This window comes from Idiotropiscis lumnitzeri, chromosome 7, assembly GCF_059441095.1.
Source record: "Idiotropiscis lumnitzeri isolate Australia: NSW breed Sydney's pygmy pipehorse chromosome 7, RoL_Ilum_1.0, whole genome shotgun sequence".
In the NCBI taxonomy this organism is placed as follows: Eukaryota; Metazoa; Chordata; class Actinopteri; order Syngnathiformes; family Syngnathidae; genus Idiotropiscis; species Idiotropiscis lumnitzeri.
The window spans coordinates 8,802,560-8,829,318 of NC_142397.1; the positions used below are offsets into that span (position 1 = coordinate 8,802,560).

At 40.9% G+C, this 26,759-nt stretch overlaps 4 protein-coding genes and 1 non-coding gene across 5 annotated transcripts; 2 read left to right on the plus strand and 3 right to left on the minus strand.

Moving 5' to 3' along the window:
* Positions 1-1,069: 1,069 nt before the first annotated feature.
* Positions 1,070-7,722, plus strand: spint2 (serine peptidase inhibitor, Kunitz type, 2). The gene is made up of 11 exons (XM_088300564.1): positions 1,070-1,641; positions 3,042-3,212; positions 3,643-3,726; positions 4,565-4,627; positions 4,756-4,779; positions 4,897-5,058; positions 5,344-5,394; positions 5,496-5,678; positions 6,021-6,065; positions 6,350-6,458; positions 6,970-7,722. Exons 1-11 carry the CDS (start codon positions 1,200-1,202, stop codon positions 7,052-7,054), a joined length of 1,419 nt encoding a protein of 472 aa, XP_088156690.1. The 5' UTR covers positions 1,070-1,199; the 3' UTR covers positions 7,055-7,722.
* On the minus strand, positions 3,326-3,415 carry trnar-ucu (transfer RNA arginine (anticodon UCU)). The gene is given in 2 exon segments: positions 3,326-3,361; positions 3,379-3,415. It is a non-coding gene; the product is annotated as a tRNA-Arg (tRNA).
* On the minus strand, positions 7,322-12,190 carry LOC148333416 (queuine/queuosine transporter SLC35F2-like). Its single transcript, XM_088300565.1, has 8 exons — positions 12,072-12,190; positions 11,835-12,010; positions 11,581-11,708; positions 11,288-11,447; positions 10,590-10,746; positions 10,352-10,404; positions 10,111-10,265; positions 7,322-9,037 (listed from the first exon to the last, which is right to left on the minus strand). Exons 1-8 carry the CDS (start codon positions 12,158-12,160, stop codon positions 8,837-8,839), a joined length of 1,119 nt encoding a protein of 372 aa, XP_088156691.1. The 5' UTR covers positions 12,161-12,190; the 3' UTR covers positions 7,322-8,836.
* Positions 12,191-13,479: 1,289 nt separating this feature from the next.
* Positions 13,480-26,299, minus strand: capn5a (calpain 5a). Its single transcript, XM_088300933.1, has 14 exons — positions 26,064-26,299; positions 24,043-24,205; positions 23,354-23,485; positions 19,083-19,291; positions 18,734-18,926; positions 18,164-18,357; positions 17,994-18,071; positions 17,709-17,904; positions 17,307-17,429; positions 16,807-16,880; positions 15,899-16,021; positions 15,258-15,361; positions 14,727-14,863; positions 13,480-14,653 (listed from the first exon to the last, which is right to left on the minus strand). Exons 2-14 carry the CDS (start codon positions 24,196-24,198, stop codon positions 14,480-14,482), a joined length of 1,893 nt encoding a protein of 630 aa, XP_088157059.1. The 5' UTR covers positions 24,199-24,205; positions 26,064-26,299; the 3' UTR covers positions 13,480-14,479.
* On the plus strand, positions 20,415-22,512 carry ompa (olfactory marker protein a). Its single transcript, XM_088300935.1, has 2 exons — positions 20,415-20,587; positions 21,984-22,512. The coding sequence occupies exons 1-2, from the start codon at positions 20,519-20,521 to the stop codon at positions 22,413-22,415; spliced, it is 501 nt and encodes a 166-aa protein (XP_088157061.1). The 5' UTR covers positions 20,415-20,518; the 3' UTR covers positions 22,416-22,512.
* Positions 26,300-26,759: the final 460 nt, after the last annotated feature.

A 26,759-nucleotide genomic window follows, 5' to 3' on the forward strand; every position in this document is an offset into this window, starting at 1 on the left:
TGGTGCTCTCTTTGACTTTCGATGCTGGCAACGACGGGATTTTCTTGTTTCACAAATTCCCTTTAAAATAAATCATATACAAACTAATAACCAACTAACTAACGATACAGAATAACTAACTTCACACTAGATATTCTAATTGACGAGTATACGTTAAAGCAGCATAAAATCATGCTCGCTAGGTCCTAGTGCCTGTTTCAATTTATGTGTTTTCGCTTTAAAAACATCTAGAAAAAGTAGCAACAGCGGCACCTGTAGGCTCAATCCTAAAAATGCACACATCCTTTAACTCACTGATTAACTCAATAAGTCAATAAAAGTTAGAATGTCTCTGAAATATGTAGAGAAAAAGGCAGGTAAAAGGAATGTTGGCAGATACCTTAATGTGTTTATTTGAAGTTTTTCAACATATCAACATGTAAAAATTTACTTAAATATTATTATTAGGTAACATGTAAAAATTGTTTATGACGATGTAACTGAACTGGAACGTCTGATTGCTATTTCTTTTGTCTGTTTTCAACCTTTCGACTGTATTGGCAAATTTGAATGACGTGTAAGTTATTTTCGAATCGAATTAAACTGAACATGATTGGATAAACGTTGTACTTAATGATTCTTGAATAGCATTTATTATCTGATTATTTTAGGAAATAAAAAGACATACTCATATTTAATTTTACCCACAAAATCATTGCTGAATACTTACTATAATCATTTTTTTCACAATTGAACATATACAGTCATGATATTAGTTTTACAGTGTTTCTATTCCTAATTTACCAGTATTATGTAATGTAATGCCTTTTTTCATGATGGGAAATACTCTTCACTAATTGGGTTAGACACATCACGTGGTACGTGCTGGGGGCCGTCCATTTTAAGTTTCAATTGAAATTTGAATATTAACAATAAAATGGCGACTTAACAGCCGTCGCAACGTTTATTTGTTCCCGTTCACGTTGTAAATAAATGCATGCTACATAGAATGCATTTTTTTAAAAATCAATGAAAGTGATTTTGTTTGGAACACGTCACATAGTTTCTGTGGGCGTGCCCAACAGCCACAACCGCCTCACCTGTGAGTCAGGTTGGATCTACTGCGACATAAAGAAGGAGGAAGTGAATCCGCTCGCCACGAGCTTTCTTTTCGTCTGCTTTCGGGTGATTTATTTTTAAGCTTAGCATAAAATAAGAATATGAATATGAAGCGTGCACCCCTCGGGTGTGCTGTGTGGCTTCTCTGCGTCGGCCTGGTTGTTTCCTGCGACTGGAAGTCGTTACCAGACAATTACTGGCAAGCCCCGTCCTTCGGCGGCGGAGCTGAACACCTGCGCCAGTTCGGTACCACCGACCCGGCCCGTTGCCGGGAGGAATGCTGCTCTGACCGCCGTTGCCAGATGGCTCTGCTGGGCTACCCGGCGGATGGCCCGGTTCAGTGCCTGCTGGTGAAGTGCCGCAGTCAAGACGCGTGTGAGCTGAAGCCCAGTTCCCAGTATCAGGTGGTCGGATGGAAAGAGCCGCTGTTGGCTGTGCCGCTTGTTGGGAACGCGGAACTTTCGCGAAATAAGAGCGAAGGTGAGCTCCTGCTCGCTGTCCCACTTGCGGAGGCTTCGCAAGCCTCCAAAATCAACAACACAAGTAAGGCTCAACCATTAGAATGTTGACATTAATTTCTCTACTTTAAAGAGCAGTGCTCGGAAGTAACGAAGTACAAATACTTCGACGTCCGGCTACTTCGTTTAAGTAGATAGAAAAGCGTTCGCAAAGAGTTTTTTTTTTTTGCGCCAATTGATCAAAACGTAGATTGGCATTTGTTTTTACTTTTGTACTTGAGTAAATTTCGGACTGTTGTTTTTTTAACTTAAGTAAAGACGTTTGTTCTTGTATTTTGTATAAGTACAGTACGTCCACATCCACTAATATTCACATTTCGCATTTACTAAGTTATAACAACTTACACCCTTCATTTTGAGCCATATTTTACATTTATAAATGGCATATAGTCAATATGTTTGTTCATTTAACAATTTATTTAATGTTTAAGTCTATCTAGTAATTTTGTAATTAGACAAATAAACAATTTCAGCTCCCACTTGATTACTGGTGTGCTAAATTAAGTGGTTTAATGAATGTAAAAGCTATTGCTTAACCAGAATCACATTTAATTTACCTCCCTCAACACTCAACAATCTTAATTTTGATTACTCCTCTTGTATCAGACCGTAATTTCTGGATTTTTATACACAGACAAATTAAATAAAATGGTAGAACATTTCTAACGTATGTTAAAGAAACAATACTAGATTGTTGTCACAACGAGTGTGGTTATTCTATGTACTGTACTGTAATTCCCCTCACTAAAAACAAGATCGACAACATGCAATAACTTCCTTGGTGGCGGTAAGAAAAGGTTTTTGTGTACTTCCACCAGTACATATCTGCTTGCAGCTGGACAACAAAGGCAATCAATTAATGAGTTCAATGGCGCCAAAGAGGTAAAACTTTAAAAACTTTCCTTTTTGGAACACTGTCGTGTTTTCTGTGTGTCTGTGCGTGCATGGGTGTTTACGTGTGTGCGTGTGTGTCATCATGATCGCATGTTTCATCTTACTCATGTCGATTTATTTATTTTTGTCCTCACACAATCGTTCGGGAACATATTTGTCATTCTCGACAATGTGTGAGCCTGCCAGACCAGTCAGTCTGGTTCTTTAGCTCGCAAAACGGCACCTGAAAACAGAAACAAAGCTGATCTGAGCGCAAATAAAAGAATTGAGGTGAGATGTCTCCTTCGTGGAATTATTTCTGTGCTTGTTTTTCTGTTTTCTGACAGTGCGGGTGTCCGTCCGCACCATGTGAGCACAGAAAGAAGCAATGTAAACCAGGGCCTGACCGATTATTCGGCTGATGTTAGCACTTTGGAATGATATTTTTGTGTGTTTGTTAATTAGGCTGTCAGAGGTTATGCGCTTCACGTGATCCTCAAGTAAACGAGTCGCATGTTTGACTTGATCACTGACTGTGGATTCTTGTTTCAGATCCCTGTCTGCAGCCCATGCAGGTCGGATCCTGTCGCGCCGCCTTCCCCAAGTTCTACTACGACGTTGTCAACCAGACGTGCCGCAGCTTCGTGTACGGCGGATGCGAGGGCAACGGCAACAACTTTGACAGCCGTGAGGACTGCGAGGCCACTTGTAGTGGAGTCACAGGTGACCTTTTAAAAGTTGCACCCAGCAGGATTTAGAGTTTCTGTCATCTGCAAGAAATACAAGAAAAACACGTGTTTAGATGTGTAAAAAAAAAAAAAAGAAAAAAAAAAAGTTGACTCTGGTGGGACTCGAACCCACAACCTTTGAATATCTGCTTCAGCATGACTAGAAGTCCAATGCGCTATCCATTACGCCACAGAGCCTTAAATGACACTTGGTATGAAGTCATTTGTTAACAATCTCAGCAGCTGATATCCTTTTTGAAGGTACACATTAACATGTAGCACTTCACTCGTCATGCTCTGAGGTCAACAATTGCGCAGGTACACAGCACAAACGGCTAAAAGCTAAGCTTCAAATCAACTTCAAGGAGCACATGACGTTGGTTGTCCAAGAAAATTCAGATTGTTGTCTCTGGTTTTGTCCTCAGGTTCAGTTCTTCCAAAAGAGTCGACAGCAGCGGCACATGAGGGTTCAGCGAAATCTTTTCGAAGGGCGTCCGTCACCGATCTAAGTAAATATTTCCGAGTATACAACATGCTACGTGGTGTTGCGGGGAGGCTATGCTAATAGCGGGATAGCATTTTGTTAAGAGTTGACTGGTATTGTATTTAGTAAGAATGTAATGATTGACATTATTTCAACTCACATTGTATAACCTTATTATATGTGTTAAATGTTGCCCACTTGGCATCCATTGCAGTCTGATTATCCTGGAAGCGGGATTCCCCCATCTGTGGTCCCTTCTCAAGGTTTCTCACTTTTCCCCTAATGGGGTTTTAAGTTTTTCCTTGCCCTCCTGGGCATTAAGATCAGGGGATGTCGATTGGGGGTATGTGAAGCCCTTTGAGACTTTTCTGTGATTAAGGGCTACACAAAAAACAATGGACTTGACTTGACACTCAAGCCCCGATTTGATTTGATTTTCAGTTCACGAATTCGAGTGGATTTTTTTATTTTTTTTATTTTATTATGATTATTATTTATTTTTTCCATCCCGGACATTCTTGTCTCTGTTTAAATTCCATCGGGCATTAGCTGTTAGGAAAGTAGAGATTCACATCGTATTAATTAATGTTGTGAAATGCATTTATTGGACTCTGTTGCTAACACTAACACGACGGGTGAGCCATGAAACTCAATTACCCACAAAGTTTATGTTTTACTTCACGGATGAACTGGCTTACCACTAATTTGGACCTTACTAATCCATAGTGAAACCCTATTATATCTATTGATACTCGTGGTAGTATGTAGTACTCGGATCAGTACCAGGATTGGTACTAGATTTCGTGCAGCTATCAATACTTTGTCACGTACCAGGATCAGTTGTCAGTGTTTTGTCTTTGCAGGTGTACTGAGGATGTACGATGTCGACATTGGGGATGAAGACGATGACGAAATTGAGGCTAAAGGTAAAGCGTGAGTGACTGGTCGCCTCAATACTGAGAGATTGATATATTTTCATGATTTATGTACTCATGAAGCACAAGGTTAGTGTAATGTGGCACATGGCATATAAATCTCTCTCTCTCTCTCATAGTGATCTCGGCTGAGGAATATTCTGGTACGATATTTTTTTTTTCTCTCAGATAAAGAACAAGTTGGACAGTGATTAAATTTATTTTACATTGTTGGCGTATCAATTCACTTGATTGACTTTGACTCGCTGTGGGCCAATCAGAGCGTTGTGAGGCAGAGCCGATGGTGGGTCCGTGCCGGGCGGCGTTTCGTCACTGGTACTATGACAGCCAGCAGGGCGAATGCAAGGCCTTCATCTACGGAGGCTGCAACGGCAACAAGAACAACTACATGAGCAAAAAGAGCTGCTTGGATGCGTGCCTCGGTAACAATACTACCATCAAATCGCTACCACAGTACTACGCCACTCTCAAAGCTCCTTCAGCACCACAACCAGATTTAGTGTAATGGTCAGTGATGGATTTAGTTCAAGCGTCACTACGAGATGTCGTACCTGGGATGTAGTAATTCAATCCGATTTATTGTTTGCTAAAAAGCTCAGTGAGCTTCTGTAATAGCAATCATATCAAGATTCATATCTGTCGAGAACGAGTGTTGTTGTATTGTTTGAATAATTACTACATGTGTGCGTGTGTGTGGTGTCCTACAGTGAGCGTTATTCCCGCCCCCAAGAAGCTTTTACCATCTGACGCGCCCTCAGGTATGGAGTACGCTCTGACTCTTTCAACTTTGATCTCTATGTAAATAAAGTTGTATTGTATTCTTTGATTCTCTTGTCATACTGTATACATATTTTTTCAGTTACAGAAGAAGAATGTTTTTCATCTCCCGACCCGGGGCTTTGCCGCGCCGCCTTCCCCAGGTTCTACTACGACCCGGCCACAGACAGCTGTCAATCATTCATCTACGGAGGTTGCGGTGGCAACAAAAACCGATACAGCAGCGCTGAGGAGTGTCAGACCCGATGCAGCGGCGCTGCAGACGGTAATCACATACTTTTATTTTCACTTTCTCCACGGTCCTCTGTACGAGGATCGGTGCCAGGATTGGTACTCGAATCAATCCCTTGGTCAGTACTAGTATTGGGATACGTTTTGGAACTAGGTCGGTATTGGGACCCGTACGATTATCAGTACTAGGAAAAGTACCAATGTTAGCTCTAGATTTAACACTATTAATATGAAGGTCCATGATATATTTGATTCCTTTGTCGATATTCGGGTCAGTGCTTGGTTTGGTACTATATTTAATACCCGAGTTGTTACTTGGATGGTACTTTGCCTCTTATGGTGTCTAATGTTCTCCCATTGTTGTTGTTTTTATCAGGTTCCTTTGCGGGTCGGGACAAATCACGCAGTCGCTGGACCGCAGGTAGGTCATCACACACACACACACACCCCCACACACGTACACACATCAGTTTCGCTCCCAAGACCTGGCAACCAGTTCAGGGTGTCCGCCGCCTGCTGCCCAAAGATAGCTGGGATAGGCTCCAGTCCATCTGCGACCCTTAAGAGGAGATGCGACTCAGATAATGATGGAATCGTTAACCGTCCAGCTCCAAAGCCCAAGTCTTTACAGATAAAATCCTGCACTGTAATAATTGTATCAACAATACTGATGATACATTTGTTCTTCCTCATGGTTTTGTTTAGCCTTCTTTGTTCTCTTGACCCTGGCGGCCATTTGCACTGCGCTGGTGTCCACCCTGGTGGTGACAATGCTGAGACGTCTGAGCGTCACCCGCAGAGCCTCCATCGTCAGGTAGGTGGCGCCATCGCGCCAGGCAACATTACAAGCCTCAAACAAAGCAACTACTCAAAGCACTCTCTTGGGTTATTCTACAATCAGAACCAAGCCCTGTAACTGGGTCAGCACCAGAATTATTACAAATGTCAATTCAACAATCATTAGTAAGCTCAGTACAAGGACAAGTTGCTTGGTTGCTATTAGAATTAGTGCAACTCCCAGTACAATCATCGGTACTGTACTTAGTGCCAGGGTTGGAACTATAATTTCTCAGGTTGGTCCCAGAAGTAGGACCTCTCTCAGTACTTGGATCAGTACTATGTGCAGTTGTTAGTGCTTGGGTCTGGTACAAGAATTAGAACCACTCCCCCGACTTTGATTAGTACATGTTCACCGGTACCTGGGTCGGTATCAGGGTCTGTTCTAGAGTGCCAGTGGCGCTATGACCGCTATGACGCATGTCTTCAACCGTCCTGATTGTGATTTGTGATGGATTTTTAAAAAAAATTCTTTTATCTCTCTTCAGTGACAAGGAGGGACTTCTTCCAGAGATGCGCTCGTCTTTGGAGTCTCTGACCATCCCAGCCTATCCGGTCACTGGCAAAGCCTGATAAGTTCAGGGGGTGTTCACTTCATTAGGTATACCGTCCATTTCGAACGAATGCAAACTAAATGTCAAGAATTAAGCTAAAAATATTAGTAACAGCCGTCTGTTACACAATATGTAATGAGGATAATGAATATTGTTACTTAATATATATTTTTTTGTATTGGATTGTTTTAGGTGGTGTACCTAATGAAGCGATTTCTACTTTTGATTGTTTACTTCCTGTCTTTATGCCAATCGAAAGAAATAACCACACAGATTAACGGTAGGATTTATTGTCTTTTGTTTTTCTCGGTTAGTGCTTCAAAGCGTGAATGATTTGCACCACTTGCGTGTTTTTAATGTTTTTATTTGATTGCTGAAGAACAAGAAGTAGCCTTAGTCACATTATCGAAACATTTAATCGTTTTTCTTCTCAACATTTAATTGAAACGTTTTTGTAACTTTTTTTTCTCCCGTTTTAATTTACAAGTTACAGCACATGACATTAAAACTTTGATTATCAAATATTTGTCATTTGTATGTGACGGGTGACAAATAATTTGTCATGTTTGAAATTAAGCACCTTTTTTCACGATCAAATTTGACCTTCGTGTCAGATTTTCTGATGGATTGAGTGTAAAAAGTCAACTTGCTGTCAATGAAATCATGAATAAACTCAAGTGTGATTTTGACCAATTGTTTGCCATCTGTCCTGCCAATAAAAAAAATATTCATTTTTTGTTGAAGGAAATATCACTGTACATGGAAAAAAATCGCCAAAATAAAGGAAAGAAAAGTACAAAAATCAACATTTAGAGATGTTTCTCATTGACAAAAGTTGAATGCAGTACTTCTCGTTTAAAATTAAGAGTACTTCAGTTTTGAATTACTTCAGCCCTTGCAATTGAAATATCTTGTATGATTAAAGTTGTTTTTCAAGAAATGTACATATCCTTGAAACATCACACCCTTTTCTGGATAGGAAAAGACTATTGTTAGGGTTTATAAGTCAGTGCTATCTTTACAAAATTAGGGTTGGAAGGAAAAGTTAGGGTAAGGTGTCCCAATAGGTTTTCAAGCAATTGTTACAGATTCAATTTAAGGATTCAAGCCAAGCCACCGTTAAGGTTTAAAAAGAGGAGAAGGAGGCAAATAGTGTCTCAAGACAAAGTTGGGGTTTTAAGAATTTCAAAGTAGGGTTTCAAAGCAGGCTGAGGGCTCATACTAGGGGTTTCAAATTGGGTTGGGTTTCAAAGTAGGGTTAGGGTTTTGAAGGAGAGGTTCAATGCAGGGATAACCTTTCAAAGGACAGTTAGGACTTCAAAGTAGATCTAGGATTTCAAGGTAGGGTAAGGGTTTCAAAATAGGTTTCGGGTTTTAAGTAGGGTTAGGGTTTGAAATTAGGGTTTAAAGGAAAATTTTGAGTTTCAAAGGGTTAGGGTTTCAAACATTCCAAAATTTGTGGTGTGTGCTGACCTCTGCTTACTGTGCAGTCAAACTTAGAGGAGAGGTACCGTGGCAAAGACGGACTTTTAGATAGATACTTTTTGTTTTACTTTAAAAATTTGCTCGAGGGCTCATTAAAGAAATCCAAAATAATTTGCAAAAATGAAAGAAAGCTATTAGAACAGTCTGAAAATATACTTTTATATTTTTCCACAATCCTAAGATTTTACTCAAGCTTTGTAAAAAAATTGTAATTGAAAAACACGATTAATCGCGATCAATTATGTAGATTTTTGTGAAAAATTAGTTTAAAAAATGTAATCATTTAACAGCACTAGAAAAAAAGTCGTTTGAGGATTCACAGTTGAGTGCAGTCAACGACATAAATGCTCTTGTGCTGCTCCTCTTGCGTCGCCACTTCCTGTTTGGATGGTTGTGCAGTGTTGTCATGGCGACTGTTTTCACAGCTGGAGAAGGAGGAGGTTGGGGTAGGTACGGCGTTGAAGGTGATGAAGCCAACAAAGATAACCACCAGAGACACCACGTACAAACCTGAGAACTGAAGCAAACAGGGTAAGGCTTTCAAACAAGGATTCATGTTTTAAAGCAGAATTTCAAGACAGGCGGTTTCAAATATGGGATTGGGTTTAAATTTATTTTAGGGTTTCAAATTAAGGTTTCAAAGCAAGGTTTTAAAAATTCGTTATGGTTTCAAAATAGGGTCCCAAGCCAGGATTGGCGTTTCAAACAAATGTTATGGTTTCAAGTTCTAAAGTAGAATTTTTCAAGCTCGGGTTGGGTTTTCAAATTAGGGCTTCAAGTTTCAAAGTACGGTTTCAAACAAGAGTTCGTGTTTCAAAGTAGCATTTTAAAAAAGGGTTAGGGTCTCAAATCAGTGTTAAGGTTTCATGATTGAAAGCACGGCTTCAAGACAGGGTTGGGCTTTCAAATTGGGTTTTAAATCAGGGTTAAGGTTTCAAAGTAAGGCGTCAAGTCAGCCTGTTTGCCAAACCAGTAAGAGTTAGAACAGAGTGAGAGTGTCATGAGAGAGTCATGTTTAGGTGTGGAAGGAGTGGAGTTGACACCGGTTGAATTCTTGAGTTACTTATTAAACGGTCACGGTGACATGCTGGCGGGCATCTTCATCATCATCATCTTCATCACCTTTACCACCATCATCATTTTTTTTTCCCCATGTGCTTTGTTTAACCAAAATACGCAGCTCTAAAATTGTCTGAGAAATCATCATCGTCGTCGTCTTCATCATTATCATCATCATTCATATCATCATCGTCACCATCTTCATCTTCATCATCATCTTTGTCAGCTTCATTGTTTTCATCAACATTGCCATCATCATCGTCATTATCGCCTTCATTACCACCTGAGACATCTTCGTCATCACAGCCATAATCATTGTCATGGTTAGGCTTTCGGAGAACCTCATCATTATCTCAGTCATCATCGTCAAGGTTGTCATCCCGATCGCTAGATTCATCCTTGTCTAGGTAATCATCATCAATTCAAAGTCATCATCTCCAAATTCATCGTCATCGTCATCTTCATTGTCAATGAATTGTCATCGTCACCATCTTCATCGTCCTCTACATCACGGCCTCCCCCGCTACTCACGTTGTAGTGAAAGATGAAGATCCCGCAGAAGATGCTGAAGATGTCAGCGGTGAGCATGGACAGGTTGACGGCGGCGGCGCTGCTTTCCTTCATCACGATGGGCATCAGGCTGTACAAGCTGTACAGGCAACATGCGAAGGCCCCAAACAGCAGCGCTGACCACAACAAAAATGGATATTCAAAAATTAAAAACAAAACAAAAAAAACAGGCCATGTGACAATGTTGTCATGTGACACTGACCCACTTGCCAACTCCACTGGATGGCTGACACCTGCCGAAGCTCCAGGACCAACCTAATCAGCACAAACCAAAGTCATATAGTTTGAACACACAGATATGAAAACTTTGATGAATTTTCCAGAACGGCCAATCTCATAGCCAAATGACCTCCACATGACAACCATTTACTTCCACGCACACACCTTCCGACACATGTCCTCTTACAGATGCGAGCGGGTACATTTAGGTGTAATCTTACATTTGTACGCCGCTTATGATGGGAGCAAAAAGTCCCAGCATGCCTAGGAACTCGAGACGGCTTCGGTTCTTGACGGCGCTCTCCTGCCATACGTTGGAAATGCCGTAAAGGGCAGCGCTGAGCAGCACCAGGCCGTCACCAAGTAGGATGTTGGAGGCTGCACAAGTCCAGAAAAAAAACTGCAGTTTTGCACAGGCATGGGTTGGTTGAGAAGGTTTTGGTGAGTGTGTGAGTTTTATTTTTTAGCATGAATGTGAGAGTTTTTATTTGGTTGTGCGTCAGCGTTTTTTTTTTGTTTGTTTTTTTTGGGACTGAGTTTTTTTACTACATTTGTGCGTGTGTGAGTGTTTGACAGTTTTTTGGGGCTAAGTGTGAGGGTTATTTGATTTATGTAAGAGTTTATTTTGTTGTGTGTGAGTTTTATTTCACATGAGAGATTTTCTGAGAATGTGAGCCTTTCGATTGTGTGAGATGACTTTTGCACAGTTTAAGATTGATTTTGGTGAGTGAGAATTTTTCAGGTTAAATTAGAGTTTTGGGTTTGTGTTTGATAGTTTTTCTGGCGTGCATGAGAGTTTATGGACATGTGTAAGATGCTTTTGTTCGAGTGAGAGAGACCCTTATAGCAACATCAGTACATGTTGTTTCCATGCTGTTTGAATTGATGCAGACTCGTTTGAGGAAAGTAGTAATCTTACTGGAGCCCTGGCCTCGGCCCGCCAGTAGGTCAGCCCCCACCATGGCGCCCACACCCAGCAAACAGATGCAGACGGACACAAAGTGGACGGGTCGGTACCGCGTCTTCAGGAACCACCAGGAAAGAAACATCACCACCGGGATCACAAAGCAGTCCAAAAGCTAAAACAAAACGATTAATCGGACGATTAACAAAGATTTTGTCGATTTTAAAAGTGCTAATATCTGCCTGTCTATTAACCACACGTGCCCAGTAAGATGCGTAATGTGCCGAGTCGCTGCGGGTTTGTCCCACCTGTATGCTGGTGAGTGTGGTGTACTGGTAGGCTTTGACCACGCTGTAGTTTGCCTCCACGTCCACCAGACCCAGCAAGAAGTACTGCAGCCAGCGCTTGCGACCCATCTGGAACACACTCCTGGGACCTCGACCATTCAAAAAGGTAGACAGGCCTGAGCATCAGCGACCGTTCCTTCTTGTTGCACGTGAATGCATCATTTGGAATCAGACTGTACGACAGCTGTTACCGCCGATTTCCAACAACATGTCACCTGTCCTGCAGAGCAGCGCTGGCGTGTAGGTGGCGCCGAGGAGCGCGTAGTGCAGGAAGCTTTGCAGCATGGGCGCGTCCACGCGGAAGGCGGAGCTTAAATACTGAGACGATACGGCCGTACCGCACACCAGCGCCGCCAGGACCTGACCCAGCGCCAGGGTGCGAGCCAGACGCCTGCCGCCAGAACCCGCTCACAGATCAAAGTCACATGCGCTCAATTGCCCGGCGGACTCACCAAGTCAACGCCTCCTTGATCCTGGCTAGCGCGCATGCGCCGAAGCCACCCGACCCGAGACGGACCTCCGGATCCGCGTCCAGAGACATCTGGGAAGAGTCCGTCACTGTCAGGAATGCTCTTCAATAACTTTTTGCGTCTTCACCCACTGAATGATTAACTAAGAGAGGGCAATAGTCACACGCCACGCTACCTTATCTACGCGCGCGTGTGCGTGTGCATAATGACATGACATAGGCTCGCTACTGTTTACATAATTGTGTGAAGGCGGAGGCATATGTTATTCTGATTCTTTATTATTAATATTAAACTTATTCTGCCTGTTTTTTTTACGCTTAAATACTTCCACATAATTCAACCGATTCACTTCATTCCACTTTTAACGTGTTCCACATATTCATGTGATGGGGGCTTCCATTTTTCACGTCATTCACTTATTCAGATTATTCACAATTTCACATTTTTCACCCCAAATTCACCCCATTCATTTCGATTGGGACATTCAACATTTCACATTTAAATACACAACAATCTATTGTTGTGTATGCTAATGCAAAGTTTCCATTTAAACTGGCCGTTGAAAAAAAAATCTTTAACACCTTAAATGAACATCTGTTGCACACTGAAAAAAAATCTTTAACACCTTAAATGAACATCTGTTGCACACTGAATAGACAAAAGCGCAGCACTGATGCCACCATCTGTTCTGGCTTTGTTTATCCCCACTCAGCAACCGAGCAGGTGTATTTTTCAAAAACATTCAGTGTCATTCAAAATCATTCAATGTCATTCAGTATCATTCAGTTGTTCAATGTTATTTACTTTCATTTAAAATAATTTAAAGTCATTCAGTTTTCATATTATTCACTTTGATTTAATATCATTCAACTTTATTCACTTTGATTTAATATCATTCAATTTAATTAATCACTGCCTTTCCCCATTTTCATTCAATGTCATTCACTATAATTCAACATTATTCAATATTTTTCGACATTATTCAATATTTTACAACATTATTCAATATTTTTTCCCTTTCATTCATGATTCAATAGAATTCACTATTATTCACTGTCATTCAATTTCATTCACTATGATTCAAATTCATTCAACCTCATTCAATATTTCAGAGTCATTCAATATTATTCAAAAACATTCAGTCTCATTCAAAATCATTCCACAAAAAAAATTCCAGCCTTTCCGCCTTCACACGCAATTTCTTCAGGAATTGCATTTTCTAGTTATTCAAATGTTAGTGTAGTCGTTTTGTAAAATGAAAAGTTGAATAACATTCATATTTCCTCATAGTAATGTGTCACTACAACATCCCAAAAAAAACACAATTATAAAAACATATTTAAAAACTGAAAACAAATAATAAAATGAAAAATTTAATAAAATATACCAATCAGATTTATGTTATGGGTTTAATGTCATTTTCGACACCACTTATCCTGTACACAGGGTCGCAGGGACTCCTAGAACTGGACTACAGGTGAAAGGTGTACTACATACCCTGTGCGCGCACACACGCACATGCACACGCACACGCACATGCACACTGAAGACCAACCATTCACCCCATCACTGAGCCGGAACCGATCCCACAATACCCGCACACAAGTCAGGGGAGAGTACCACGACACCATCAGCGATGCAATTTCATTTATATGAAAAGTAAAATATGTAATTAAAAACTGTAAAAAAAAAAAAATTTTAAAAAAACGTTGAAAAAATACATTTGATATAAAAATAGAATGAAGTATTGGAATAAAATACAGGTAAAAGGTGGAACAAAATTAAAAAAAAATCAAATACATGAAATAAAAATGTTAAGAATTAAAGAAAATAGAATGTCAAAAGTAAAAAAAGATAATTGAAATAAAAACAAAATGAGATAAATATAAAAATGAAAAAATATATAAATTGTGTTTTGAAATAAAAACAGAACAGTATTTTTATTTGTTAAAAAGCACAGGTGAAAAGAAAAACTGAAATTAAAAACAATGAAAAAATTACAAGTGATAGAATATAAAATTGAAAAATTAAATATAAATGAAATGAAGATCAAGTAAAACTAAAACTAAACAAAATAAAAACAATATGTGAAATAAAATTGTTCCAAAACAAAAACATAAAATGAAACAATTTATAACGTGAAAAAAATGAAACTAGAATCAAATGAAATAAATTAAATTAAAAAAATTAAGCTAAGAGCGAATGGATTTCACAAATTAAATTCAGGCAAATTAAAGTACAATTCAATTTTAAATGTAATAAAACAGTCAAAATGAAAAAAATAAAATAAAAATAACCATAAAAATGTAAAATGTAAATTTGTTTTTTTTTTAAACAAAGAAATCAACTCAAATAAAGTGGAGCATAGTAGTGGCGTAAAGTGCGATGTCTCAGAAGTGGGTGAGCACGGCGCTGGTCACCACGGCGACACTGAGGGTGCCGGGGAGTTCCACTCGCTGGCCGCTGCTGGCTCGCAGGTGCAGAGTCTGCTTGATGTCACCCGCCACAGTGGAGAGCGTCAGCTCGCCCAGGAACGAGTCCATCAGCTTGTTGCAGTTGTACACCTGACCAACCACCACAACATTTACACCTTGAAATGGCACGCAAACGTTTTGCAGCGCAGGCATGCACACGCACTTGAATGTAGATTGGCTCGCTGCCTTCCTTGCGGTAGAAGATCGCCTTGGTGTCAAAGTTGGGATTGCGAGTCCCGCCGTGGATGGCGGAGCGAATCGTGCGTCCTTCGCAGCGAATGGTCAAATATGCGTTGTTACCTACGCACGAACAAAACACATGGACTGACTGGTAAGCTTGTAAAACAACCAAAAAAATAAATAAATAAAATGGAACACATGAAATAAAATGCCATGTAAAGGATGAACAAAGGAAAAATACAGACAATTAAACACCACTGAATGAATTGAACCTAAATGAATAAAATAAAACACTGAATGCAATAAAAATAAAAAAAATTATGAAAAATATAATTCAATTAAAATGAATTGAAATTATGATTCACTAAAATGGAAAAACGCTACACAATATGAATACAAATATGAACGTAATAAATATATCACATGTAAATGAAAAAAACATCTAAAAAAAACAAACAAATATTCCCTTTCTCTACGTATATATATATTTATATACACGCATATTTTATCTTACCTCTCAGACTGTTGCCTTGGATTACATGTACTTGCGTGACCAGTGATGGGAATCCACACAAACCCGTCCAACAGGTGCGAGGGGGCTGATCCAGACACAGCTCCCTGCAGCACACAACAACATAAAACAAATCATTACAGTGAAGGCCCAATGGATCACGACTTTCCGACCAACCTGCCATTGCGCACATTTTTAAGCGACCATTCTTTATGGACTTTGATAATTCAGTAATCTCTCCGTCATGGGATTTCTGCTTCAGACCACCCCCGTAATAGGTGAAATCAAGGATATGCAAATTAGCTCAATTAAGTCACCACTACAACACGAAATTCAAAAATGCAAAAATAACAGTAATTGAACCGTTAACAGTTTGTTTAAAGTGCTTGAGGGGTTACTTGCACCATACTGTACCTTGATTGTTATACAGGTGAGCAAGTTGCTATATTACTTTGGGGATTTTGAATGACATGCAGGACAAACATACAGTAGTTTGATTCTGAAATCCAGAGTTGGTTGTTGCTGACCCCATTAGATAAAATTATATGGCTTGGTTGAATATTATAGTGTATAATTATACATTGTTTGTGCTTTTTTTCCCCATATTCCCCCCCCCGAAAAATAAAATAAAATTGTCTTTGTACCTGCAGCGTGACGGCACGTCGGTGAAGACGCGCAACAGGAACTCTCCCTCAAGGTCGGGGTCGAAGGTGGTTGGCACGATGACGTAGCGGCCCTCCTTCAGGTCCATGCGCATGAACGCAGACCTTTGGAAAGCCGTTTGAACATTTATGAAGGATATGAAAGCCTTCATATCCATGTACTAGTACGATTCAGGGCACTAGTAGATTCACAATGACTTACAAAGTTTCATTTAAATTTAACACAACAGTTCAAATAAATCACACGTTCAATGAGGTACAGGTGACAAACTTCACTTCAACGATAAAGATTAACAACCGTATGACAGAAAAAGTAAAGCATTGCAGCCCACAACGCATCCTGGGGGTGCAGGGGGTTTGTGTTTTATGAAAGCGTGACCCAAAAGTACACAAACACAAGAACCGTTGACAGTTCGTTTAAAGTGCATGAAGTGCATTCAGTTGCCCTCACACTTGTTTGAACACTTACACGTTAAGTAAAAAGGTCCAAAAATTGTCCCTTTGTCAGTATGGAACATTTATATACCTTTTCCAACCATAAACAGTTTTTAGTTGTTCCTAGGTGTTCCACTTGTTTGAATCACAAAAGGTTGCACCCTGTAGAACAAAAATGGAACCTCCAGTACCCTTTTCCTGAGAGTGTTGGCATACCAAAAGCTCAATTACATGTTATTGGTGAGGCAAAACTGCACTAGTTGACGTCAATGCGCTACTAGGATATGATGTTATTTATCGCATTAGTAAGATGCAGTCGACAACTAGCGCACAGTTTTGCTTCACTTGTCCTACTATTGTGCTGAATTGTGTTCCTAGTGATGACAAAGCGTACTAGTCATGTACATGCACGTTAGGTTGGTTATCAAGGATATGGAAGGGCTTTCCATACAAACCTGGAGTTGATATAGGTGCTGCCGGCCACCTTCTGCTGTGGGGCGTGCATACGGTACTTCCGGTTCAACTCCACCTGTGTGCACACGGTGAGGAGCATGTTGTAAAACTGCTCACTGCAGTAAATGTGATTTTTTTTTTTTTTTTAATATAAGACACGACTTAAAGATTTGATGACAATCTTTTTAAAGCGTGTTTGTAAGCATTTGTGGCGACCAAGTCAAATTGTCATGCTGTCACATGCTGTTACAGCAGCACTCACTTAGCATTTATTCCATGTCCTTGGTATCCAGTTTCAGGTCATGTGCTCGTACAATCTTTGTCCTCACGAGCAAGATAATTCATCACACTGGTGAAAGGACTGTGTCTTACTAGTAATGTTTTATCCACAATATTTTTTACTAGTGAGGCACATTAGTTGGCATCTGTGTGCTAGTACGAGTTTGTCTACGTGACCCACGATTGGTTGGCGACCAGTCCGGGGTGACCCTGGCTCTCTGACCTTGTGGATTTCAAAACCGATGGCCAGGTTCTCTCCTCGTCCGGTCCTCAGCGAGGCCCTGCGGTCCTTCTGCTGCAGACAGACGAGAACTTCGTCCTCACACTTTGTCACGTCAAAGATGTACTACAAAACACACACACGCAGACACACGCGCGACAGTTACAAAAGGCACAATTTGGAGATTAATTTGAACAACTGTGCGAGTCAGTGAATCTTCTTTTCTCTTCCGCAAAGTGATGTCATAATGCGAGAAAATGAGAAGCAGCCTAAAAAAATAAATAAATAAAAAATACTAAGTATCGGTCAACCCGCATTAATTATGTGTTAGCATAGTAGATGACATGTGAAGGACCCATAGTGGTTGAGAAAGATTGTATTGTGGGATGTTAAAGTAGGGCGCACCTGAGGGTTTTGGAGGAAGGTCTGCTTGTTGTTGACGCAGCCACCGGCCCGGTTCTTCAGCGCATCGTCATGGTGAGTCCAGGAGCCGCGCAACACCATCTCTTCCCAGGTCTTGTGCACGCTCATGTACGACGTGTTGATCAAGCGGCACAGGATGAGATGCGTGAAGTTGGAGACAAAGTCGCTGAAAGTCATCCTGTACGGGTATCAGCAGGACAAGAGAGGAGACCTAGACATAAATAAGCGTGTCCGCAATTTAGGGGGCGACGTCGCACGGAAACTTACCAGAACTCTCCGTCGTTCTGCACAACCATGCCGATCTTCTCACGTTCACCGCTACTAACCTTTTTCCACTCTTCTGAACTGTGAACACAGCAAAATAGCTTATATTCATTTATCCATCTTCAATGGCCTTCAAAGTGTGAGTTTGGGTTACATTGCGTTTGGTTTGTCACCTGTCGCTCCAGGGTCCGGTCCACTCGCTGCGCCCCCACGGGTTCCTCAGGCGCATCATTTCGAGTTTGTTTGACCTGAGAAAGGCCAGCAAGCCGTGACCGAGACGCACGCGATGCACGTCCGTCACGGCATAGGCATGACCTTTGACCAGGCCGTTGGACATGCGGGCCTCCATGTCGGACGTGCTGGTCGCCTAAAGGACATCGCAATAAGTGCAATTAGCGCCACCTACTGGCGGTTGAGGATTTATGAAAGGAGAGGTCCAGGGGTACTGTGACTTACATTTTTAATTGTGCATTTGAACACCAAAATGTTTAAGCAAACCACATCATTTTGCAATCTTAATGCCAATATGAAGCAAAACGCCATAGATGGGGTAACGGAAAGTAGCATGGATGTTACGATTATTACAAACGTTCAAACCACTGCGACTTTAATTCCCGCCACACACCAAAAGAGACAAACAATTTCAGTTGCTGACTCTTTTGCCTGGATACTGTATCAAAAAAAAGAAAAATCTACGATATAGCAGGGGTTGAAAATGATGAACCACGGTATCAGACGCTCACCTCTACGGAGGCACTGATGAGTCCTCCTCTCTCATGGACTTTGACGACTCGATTGAACAGCTCGGCTTGCTTCTCCAAGCTGTCCTTTTCGCCGCTTTCACTGAGGCAAATAGTCTGCGACACGCCGCCCGTGAAGTCCACCAGCGCGTCTGCCGTGTTGCCGCCGTTCAGCGCCTCGTAGCAGCCGCACGTCCTGGAACGACAATTGGACGTCATTTCATGCCACATCAATAGTCGGTCCAATTATTTATGACCACTAGAGGCGATGAAAAAGCAGGCGTGTTTTACAATTGAATGTTTGGTGGCATGACAGCGAATGCTAACAGGAAATGGGCGCGGTCTTACGTACTTGGCGTAGGCCTTCTCCACCAGCGCGCTCCAGAACTCGTTCGGGTCATTGGAGTGGCAGTAGACCAGGTTGCCATTGAGGGTGGGCAGCCGGTCGTCAATCACTACGTCCGCCCACTCGCCGAACCTCCAGAAGCGGAAGTGGAAGATGCCAGCGTACAAGGCGGGGCGGCTCTTGTCCCACTCCTGGTCTTCCCAGTCAGGAATTACCTGTCACAAAAAAAATCACAATCACGTCACAAATGTCTGGGGAGGATTTTAAGCAGTTTTAGGGAGTGACTAATTACACACATTACACATATTTATTTAACTGCAATCTATTACATTAGCGGGAGAAAATGTGTCAATTGCTTTTTGAAGTTTATTTATTTATTTATTTTTTTAATTTTAGTTTTTTTTTTTTTTTTCAATTTTAGTCTGATTTGAAAAGTTGAAAAGTTTGGATTTTTTGTAGGTAAATTACTTGTTTTTTTTAAAACCGACGTGAGCGACGTCTTGCGGTGCAATCTATTCGTTTGTCTGATATTCAGAGAAATTTTGAAAAAATATTCTTTTGACTTTCCGTTGCTGTCATCTTTAAAGTTAACTCGCTTTAAAACGGTTCCTTGGCACCAAGATGCCACACAATGGTGTCATAACACTACTTCTGTCTTAATGAAGCTTCTAAACTCACTTCAACATAAATCCTCAGTATCAACATGGCACAGGATGGGGTAGAGAAATACTACTTTTGTCCAAATCAAGCTCCATCATTCAATTCCAGATCCCACAAGATGGTGTCAAAGCAATATTTTTAAATTAGACATGGCTTTGGCCGGAGCACAAACAGCAAATGACGATCCATGAACACTATAAACATCCTGTCCCATGCTGGCATACCAACATGTTCACTGGAGCGTGTGCGCACACACACACACACACACACACACCCACACAACACGCACACAAAAAGTCTGCAGGCGATATTGCATTGATTGACCCTCAAATGGACAGACAGGACATGACATCAATGTTTTTGTCAAGTTATTTAACTTTGTAATGGCACAATAGTTTCTTCCCAAAAAGATAATTTTTTTGGGACACAGCAAGGTGGAAGAGTGTGTGGGTGTGTTGTTGCCCGGCGACAGGTGTCGCTGATGACGTACAGTTGGGAACTCTGGGAGTCACCCGGCGCCTCCTGGTTGCGCCTCTGCTCATTGGATCACTCGTTTCTTTATTTATATTAAACTGTGTGTGTGTGTGTGCGTGTCTGTGTGTGATGGAAATAGCTGTGGAAATGGAAGGTGGGAGGTGCCAACGCGATGATGCAAGAGAGACAAAAAGCAGAAAGTCCGATAGAGATGCCTCATAACATCCATCTGTCCATCCGTCGTAACATCCTCTATTCAGCCGTTCATAACTATTGAGTCATCCATCCAGAGAGGACGGTTGCGGGACATGGAGGAAACGGGAGCGCCGTCTGGCATCATGGTGCTGGAATTTAAAGAGGATGTGGTGCTGACAGAGGTGAGAGCCTCGCTTTTTTTCCCCCGCAAATTGAAATAATATGTAATTGGACACATTTTAAAGAATTGAGCAACAATTTAGTTTTGTTGTACGGAATAATGCAATAAAATTCAATACGACTTTATTTTATATTGGGCATTTCACAAAGCACTTTCCATATGGTCATATTATAAAATATTCAATACTTTTATTTAATCATTCTTATTATACTAATAAGTGTCTTGTTGTAATCATGCCATAATTATTTTACTTTCCAAAAATCCACAAGTGATCGTTTGACCCTCCCCCTAAAAAGATTTATTATTGCCTATAGCTGCCACAAGATGGTGGCAAAGCTCTACTTTTGTTTTGAAGATTCTCACTCAATTCAATTTTTTTTTCTAGTTTCTTGGCACCGACATGCCACAAGATGGTGCAAAAACCCTACTTTTATCCCAATGAAGCTTCTTAACTCACTTCAACATTGTTCCTTCACACCAGCATGTCACACGATGGCTTCAAGGCACTACTTTTGTCTTAATGAAGTACCTCCACACACTCCAGTATTAATTCCTTGGCACCAAAAGCCGCAAGTTGGCAGCAAACCACGGCTTTAGTCTAAATGACGCTAGTTTCCTGACAAATTATGCTGCAAGATAGTGGCAAAGCACTACTTTTGTCTTAATAACTTTCCTCAACTCACTTCAATATAGCTGCTTTGTAAAAATATGACACAAGATTGCAGAGAACAACTATTTTAGTCTAAATGAAGCTCATCAACTAACTTCAACAAGAGATGCCACAAAATAACAAAATGCTACATTTGTCGTGCTGAAGCTCCTCAACTCACTTCAATCAAAACGCCACAAAATGGTGGCAAAGCTCTACTTTTGTCAAAATAAAACCCCTCAACTCATTTCAACATCGTTCCTAGGAAAATGTAGGCCACACAATCGTGGCAAAGCGGTTTTCGTCTCAATAAAGGTTCTCAACTCACTCTAACCTACAAGTAGATCCTTGGCACCAATATGCCACAAGAAGGTAGCAAATCACTAATTTTGTCTCAGCAAATCTCCTCAACTTTAAACTTCCTTGCCACCAACAAGCCACAACATTGTGCCAAAGCACTACTTCTGTCTAACTGAAACTCCAACATAGTCCCATGATACAAAGACGCAACAAGATGGCGGCAAAGCACTAGTACTATCCAAACGAATCCTCTCCATTCACTTCAACATATTCCCTTGACATCAGCATGCCACAAGACGGCGGATAAGCACAGCACTACAAAATGGCTGATCCACCACTGAGCACAGAATGAAGCGGCTAGGAAATAATTTGCAACAAAGTCCACAAACATGACTAAGTAATGTTGAAAATAAATCTGGTGGCTAAAGACGTTGCTGTGATCCCACAGAAGATGCGTCTGCGCGTGTCGTCTCTTCAGAGCTCGGGCCAAAAGCGTCAGGACGGCGAACGGCTGCTGCTGCCCCACGAGGCCGTCTACCGGCTGGACTTCTCCCGGCAGGACCTGAGCTTCCGCCGCTGGAACGTGTCCCTGGGCGGGCGTGGGCGCGTCACCATCACGGGCATCTCGCAGCACTGGACGCCCGACCTCACCCACCTGATGACACGCCAGCTGCTGGAGCCCGTCGGGACCTTCTGGCGCAACGCCGATGACCCCGACGGCTGCGGCCTCAAGTGGCTCGAGGCCGATATGCAAGAGTTCGGCGAGAGAATCGCAGAGCTCGCCAAGGTCCGCAAGGTCATGTACTTCCTGTTCGCCTTCAAAGACGGTGCTGAGTCGGCGGAGCTGCGGTGCTCGCTGGACTTTTCCTCCCACCAATGAAGCTTGCGTTCCGGCCAGTCAAATAGAAACAAACACTTGTGTCGTAAAATTGATGATTTGTGTATGGAAATCTAGAAATAAATCTTATGGAAGCACACTTGTTTATTATTTTTATTAATTATTGAGTCATGCTATAGTTATATTATCGAGTTTGATGAAATTCTGATTAATAATATCTTATTTATTCCTATTATATATTTAATTTTTTAAAATAAAATATGTAATAAATATTCATTCCAAATAAATGTAGATATTCACACAAAATTTTATGTTTAACGTCTTAATCATGTAATAATAATTTAATCAAGTCTGATTGATTCATGCTATAATCACTTTTAATGTTCTATTTGAATATTGTCTAAGTCTTATTCAATTAAAATATGTCATAATCATTCATGCGATTTCTTTTTTAAATAATGTATTACATAATCATGCTATAATGATTTGATGTCTCACAGAATTTTGCCATAGGTATTTATTATCTTATTTAATCAAGCTCTTATTTGTAATTACTTTACTATTGCCTGAATGAATCACGCTACATTATTTAGTGTTTTATTTATTCCATATTTAGAAAGTTGTTAATGAGTTTTATTACTCATGCATTATTATTACATTTGTTCATGCCATATTTAATCAGGCTACATTTTATTTTCAAATAATGCCTAAATTAATCCTATTTAATTGTCTGATGTAATCCTGGTGTAATGATTTGATGTCTTATTTTAATCATGCATTTTTTTAATTTAGTTATTAATCATACTTATATTTATCATTTAATCATGCAATCCAAAATTGTCTGACAAATTTTTAAAAAGTCTAAATTAGTCATGCTATACCACATTTCTAATAATGATTTAATAATGTCTAATTTAATCATGCTGTATGTATTTAAAAATTTTCGTCGTTCAGCATGTAAAACAAGCAAGAAGGCTGACCTTCTGCCAAAGGCCAACTTGTGACGCCAGGGTGGAGCAGGCTGCCACGAACCAACAGTTTCCTAGCTTGCCTTGGTGGAGGTCGTGAGCACTCAGGCCGTCCACAAAGAGGCGTGGATCTTGACTTAAGTCCTGCTCAAAGTTGACAAGTGGGAAGGAAAAGTCAAATAGAAGGTAACGAACACCTGCTGCTACTTTTTAGTTAGCTTGTACAAGGATGTCATCTTAGAGGGTGGCAGCAGGGCGGCGCTGTCACTCAACCAACACTAAATAAACACAAACGCACAAGCTTGACATACACACTTAATGAGCTGTCAATCAAAGTCGCGGAAGGAGAAGAATAAGTAACCAACACAAGGAAACATAGCAAGGACACAAGCAGGGACATAGAGAAAACATGAACAAGGAAACACGCTAAGGGATCCAACAAGGAGACAGGAAAAGAAAACACAGTGAGGAAAGGAACAAAGAACCAGAACAAGGAAACACCCTCTGATTATGACCCGTGAACCACAGGGAGCCTTAAAGCTGTCAGCCAAATGACACAGCTTGAAAAAAAAACACACACGGGCATGCGCGCACATACATACACACACGCACCCCCACACACTGCTTCTAGTTTGTTATTTTGTCCCATTGGAACGAAGGTGTATAAATTGCGAGCGGCCACAGCGGACCAGCAGCGGTACCTTTGGCCTCTTCCAGATGACGTTGCCGATGGGGTTGCGCTGGTAGAAGAGCGACGTATTTGTGGCGGGGAACAGGGGGTCCTCAAACAGGAGGCCATTTTGGCGACACTGCTTCCGCAGGGCAGTGAACGACTGGCCCTCGTAAGCCACCACCATCCTGCTTCTATGAGATACGTACACACATACAGCAAGAAAAAATATTCTGTTTAGTTTTTTTTTTTTTACGTGTAAAGTTAAACAATTTCTGAAGAAAAAAAAAAAAGGGCAAGAAGATAGAGGGCATGACTTAATGTGGCCGCCGCCCAATGAACATCATATGTGACTTTTTTTTTAGGGCGGGGATCATATGACACCAAAATAGGTTTACAAGCCCTCTAACTTGTCTCGTGACCACTGAAAAGGGAACTTTTTTCCCCTTCAAGTGGTTTGGAGCCATGTCAAGTCACACGCAGGAAGCTGGCAGCCAAAATGAAGTTGCGAAAACAAATCCATCTCCAAAATAACCAGGATTTATGCTGCATTCAAGGAAGGCTGGAAGTCTGACTTTTTCAATCTCCGACCAGAAAAGTGCACGAGAAACCTTTTTTAACTGGGAGGTCTTGGTTAGAAAATAAAAAAGGACTCTCCGACGTAACCAACTGGCTTCATTCTGATATTACTCAACAATGGTGACCTCCATGGAGACACAAACCGTGAATGGCAAAACATAATTCACAAAATTATAAATGTATATTTATCTTTCTTTATTTATCATAACATTCATTTGTATTTTTAAATAACTTCACAGAGCACAACGTGATTTGATCTGACTGCGTGAAGATATGCTGTTATCCCCCAGCATTACTATGTGTTATTTTGCGATATGAATAAAATGCTTTGAAGATAAGATATTCCTTTACTTATATTAATTAAGGAAATTATGGAGGTTTGCTGGAGGTCAAAATGTATTGTGATGAACCAGAACAACAACCGGAATCAACCTTTTATGTTATGTTCACCTAAAACACGTTCTGGTCGGGATTGGGAGAATTTGTGTTGGATAGGTTCAACTTCCCACCTTCCTTGAAAGCAGCATTAAAAGACAAGAGCTTTTTTTTTTGGGAGTGGGGGCATCGTTTTACTACTGCTGTAATTTTTACATGCAAACCTATTATATGAGTGCCAATGTTTTGCTCATCCAAGCGTCCCTTGTGCTATAACTGGTGGTGGATTCAAGGACCATCTGATTAGATATGACTGAATAACTGTGTTTAGTTGAAGACAAGTGAATGTAGGTGGTGATGCGTGCAAAAGCTTCTAGTCAAATAGGACTGAAAAAAATGTTAAGGTTTTGGTGATTGCGCAACTGTTAGTGAGTTCAAGGATTATCTCTTCGCGTGACTGAATGAATGTGTCTACATACTGGAAAGGTACATTTGTCTTCTCTCTACATTTGGAAAAAAAAGTACTGCTTTCCGTTGCACAAGATTAAAATGTAGTAAATTAATGTCATGTGCCCCCATTTCCACGAAAATAATCATCTAATCACCCATTTCCAACCGATGTACATTCTAAACGACTTTTTTTCAGTGCAGTCACACCCAGTAAACTGGCGACCACCCGGAAGTTGTACTAGCAACCACCACCCCCGACCAAAAAAAAAAGGGGAAAAACGTGAAATAAAAGTGGCGTCCAACTAGGCTGTATCCCACAGCTAAAAATCTTGACCAAACCACCATTACCACAATAAAACACATTAGCGCCTAGTTTTCGCTTTTAATTTGAAAACTCGTAAGGGAAGTGTTCTTGTTTACGCGAACGAACGGATAAACATTTTTAAACAATGTGTAACATTCTTTCAATACATTTTCCCGATGTCAACACGTCCAAACGACTATTGACCATTTAATTCACTTTGCAGTGACATGAACTTTGCCAATGCGACAAAAGTATAAGTAAACTCACACACGGCAAAAGATATTTAAATCAACCGTCCAGATCTAAAAGATAGTTGATAAAGTTAGCTAAAACCAGGCACTTACCTAAAAAATGTGGCTGTGACGTCAGCAGCGTTCCTTCTCGTCTTCGCTACCAGATCTACTTTTCGTCTTCTTCTTCTTCGTGTGGTGAAGAAGACGATGAGGTTTGAGCGTTGCTCTCATCCAAGAGAGAACGTCAGTGAGCTCGCAGACACACGACACGGTTACAAGCCCACTGACGACCACATCATCGAAAAGCACGCTTCCTCGCGCATCTGGAGGCAAGACAAGAGCTGGCGCTGCGTTCAGGGGCTATATGACAAACTGGGACCTGACAACTGTTTCAATGGATGTGATGACGTTGGGCCTGCGTTCAAGGGCCATATACTGTATTAAACCGGAGCCGAACAACTATTTGATTGTACTGTATTGAAATGCGTTCGTGGGCCCGCCAATAGAATTCTACAGTATGCAGTTAGTTTAGTGATGCGTACAAGGGCATTTTTTATTGGTATTGAACAACTGCTTGAACCTTGTGGAAAGACGTTAGTGGTGCATTCAAGGACCATCTTGCATTAGCGCTTCTCAAATATTTTCAGTTTCGTACCCCGTAGCTAGAAGAAAAAAATTTGCGCCCCAAGCCACCGCAATTATAAATAATAGCATTTTTGTTGCAAAAAAGCCTACACCATAGAGTTAATACTCGCTGCGCATAATGGACAATGAGAGCGCCACAGCCAGTGACTGGAGTGGGTGTGC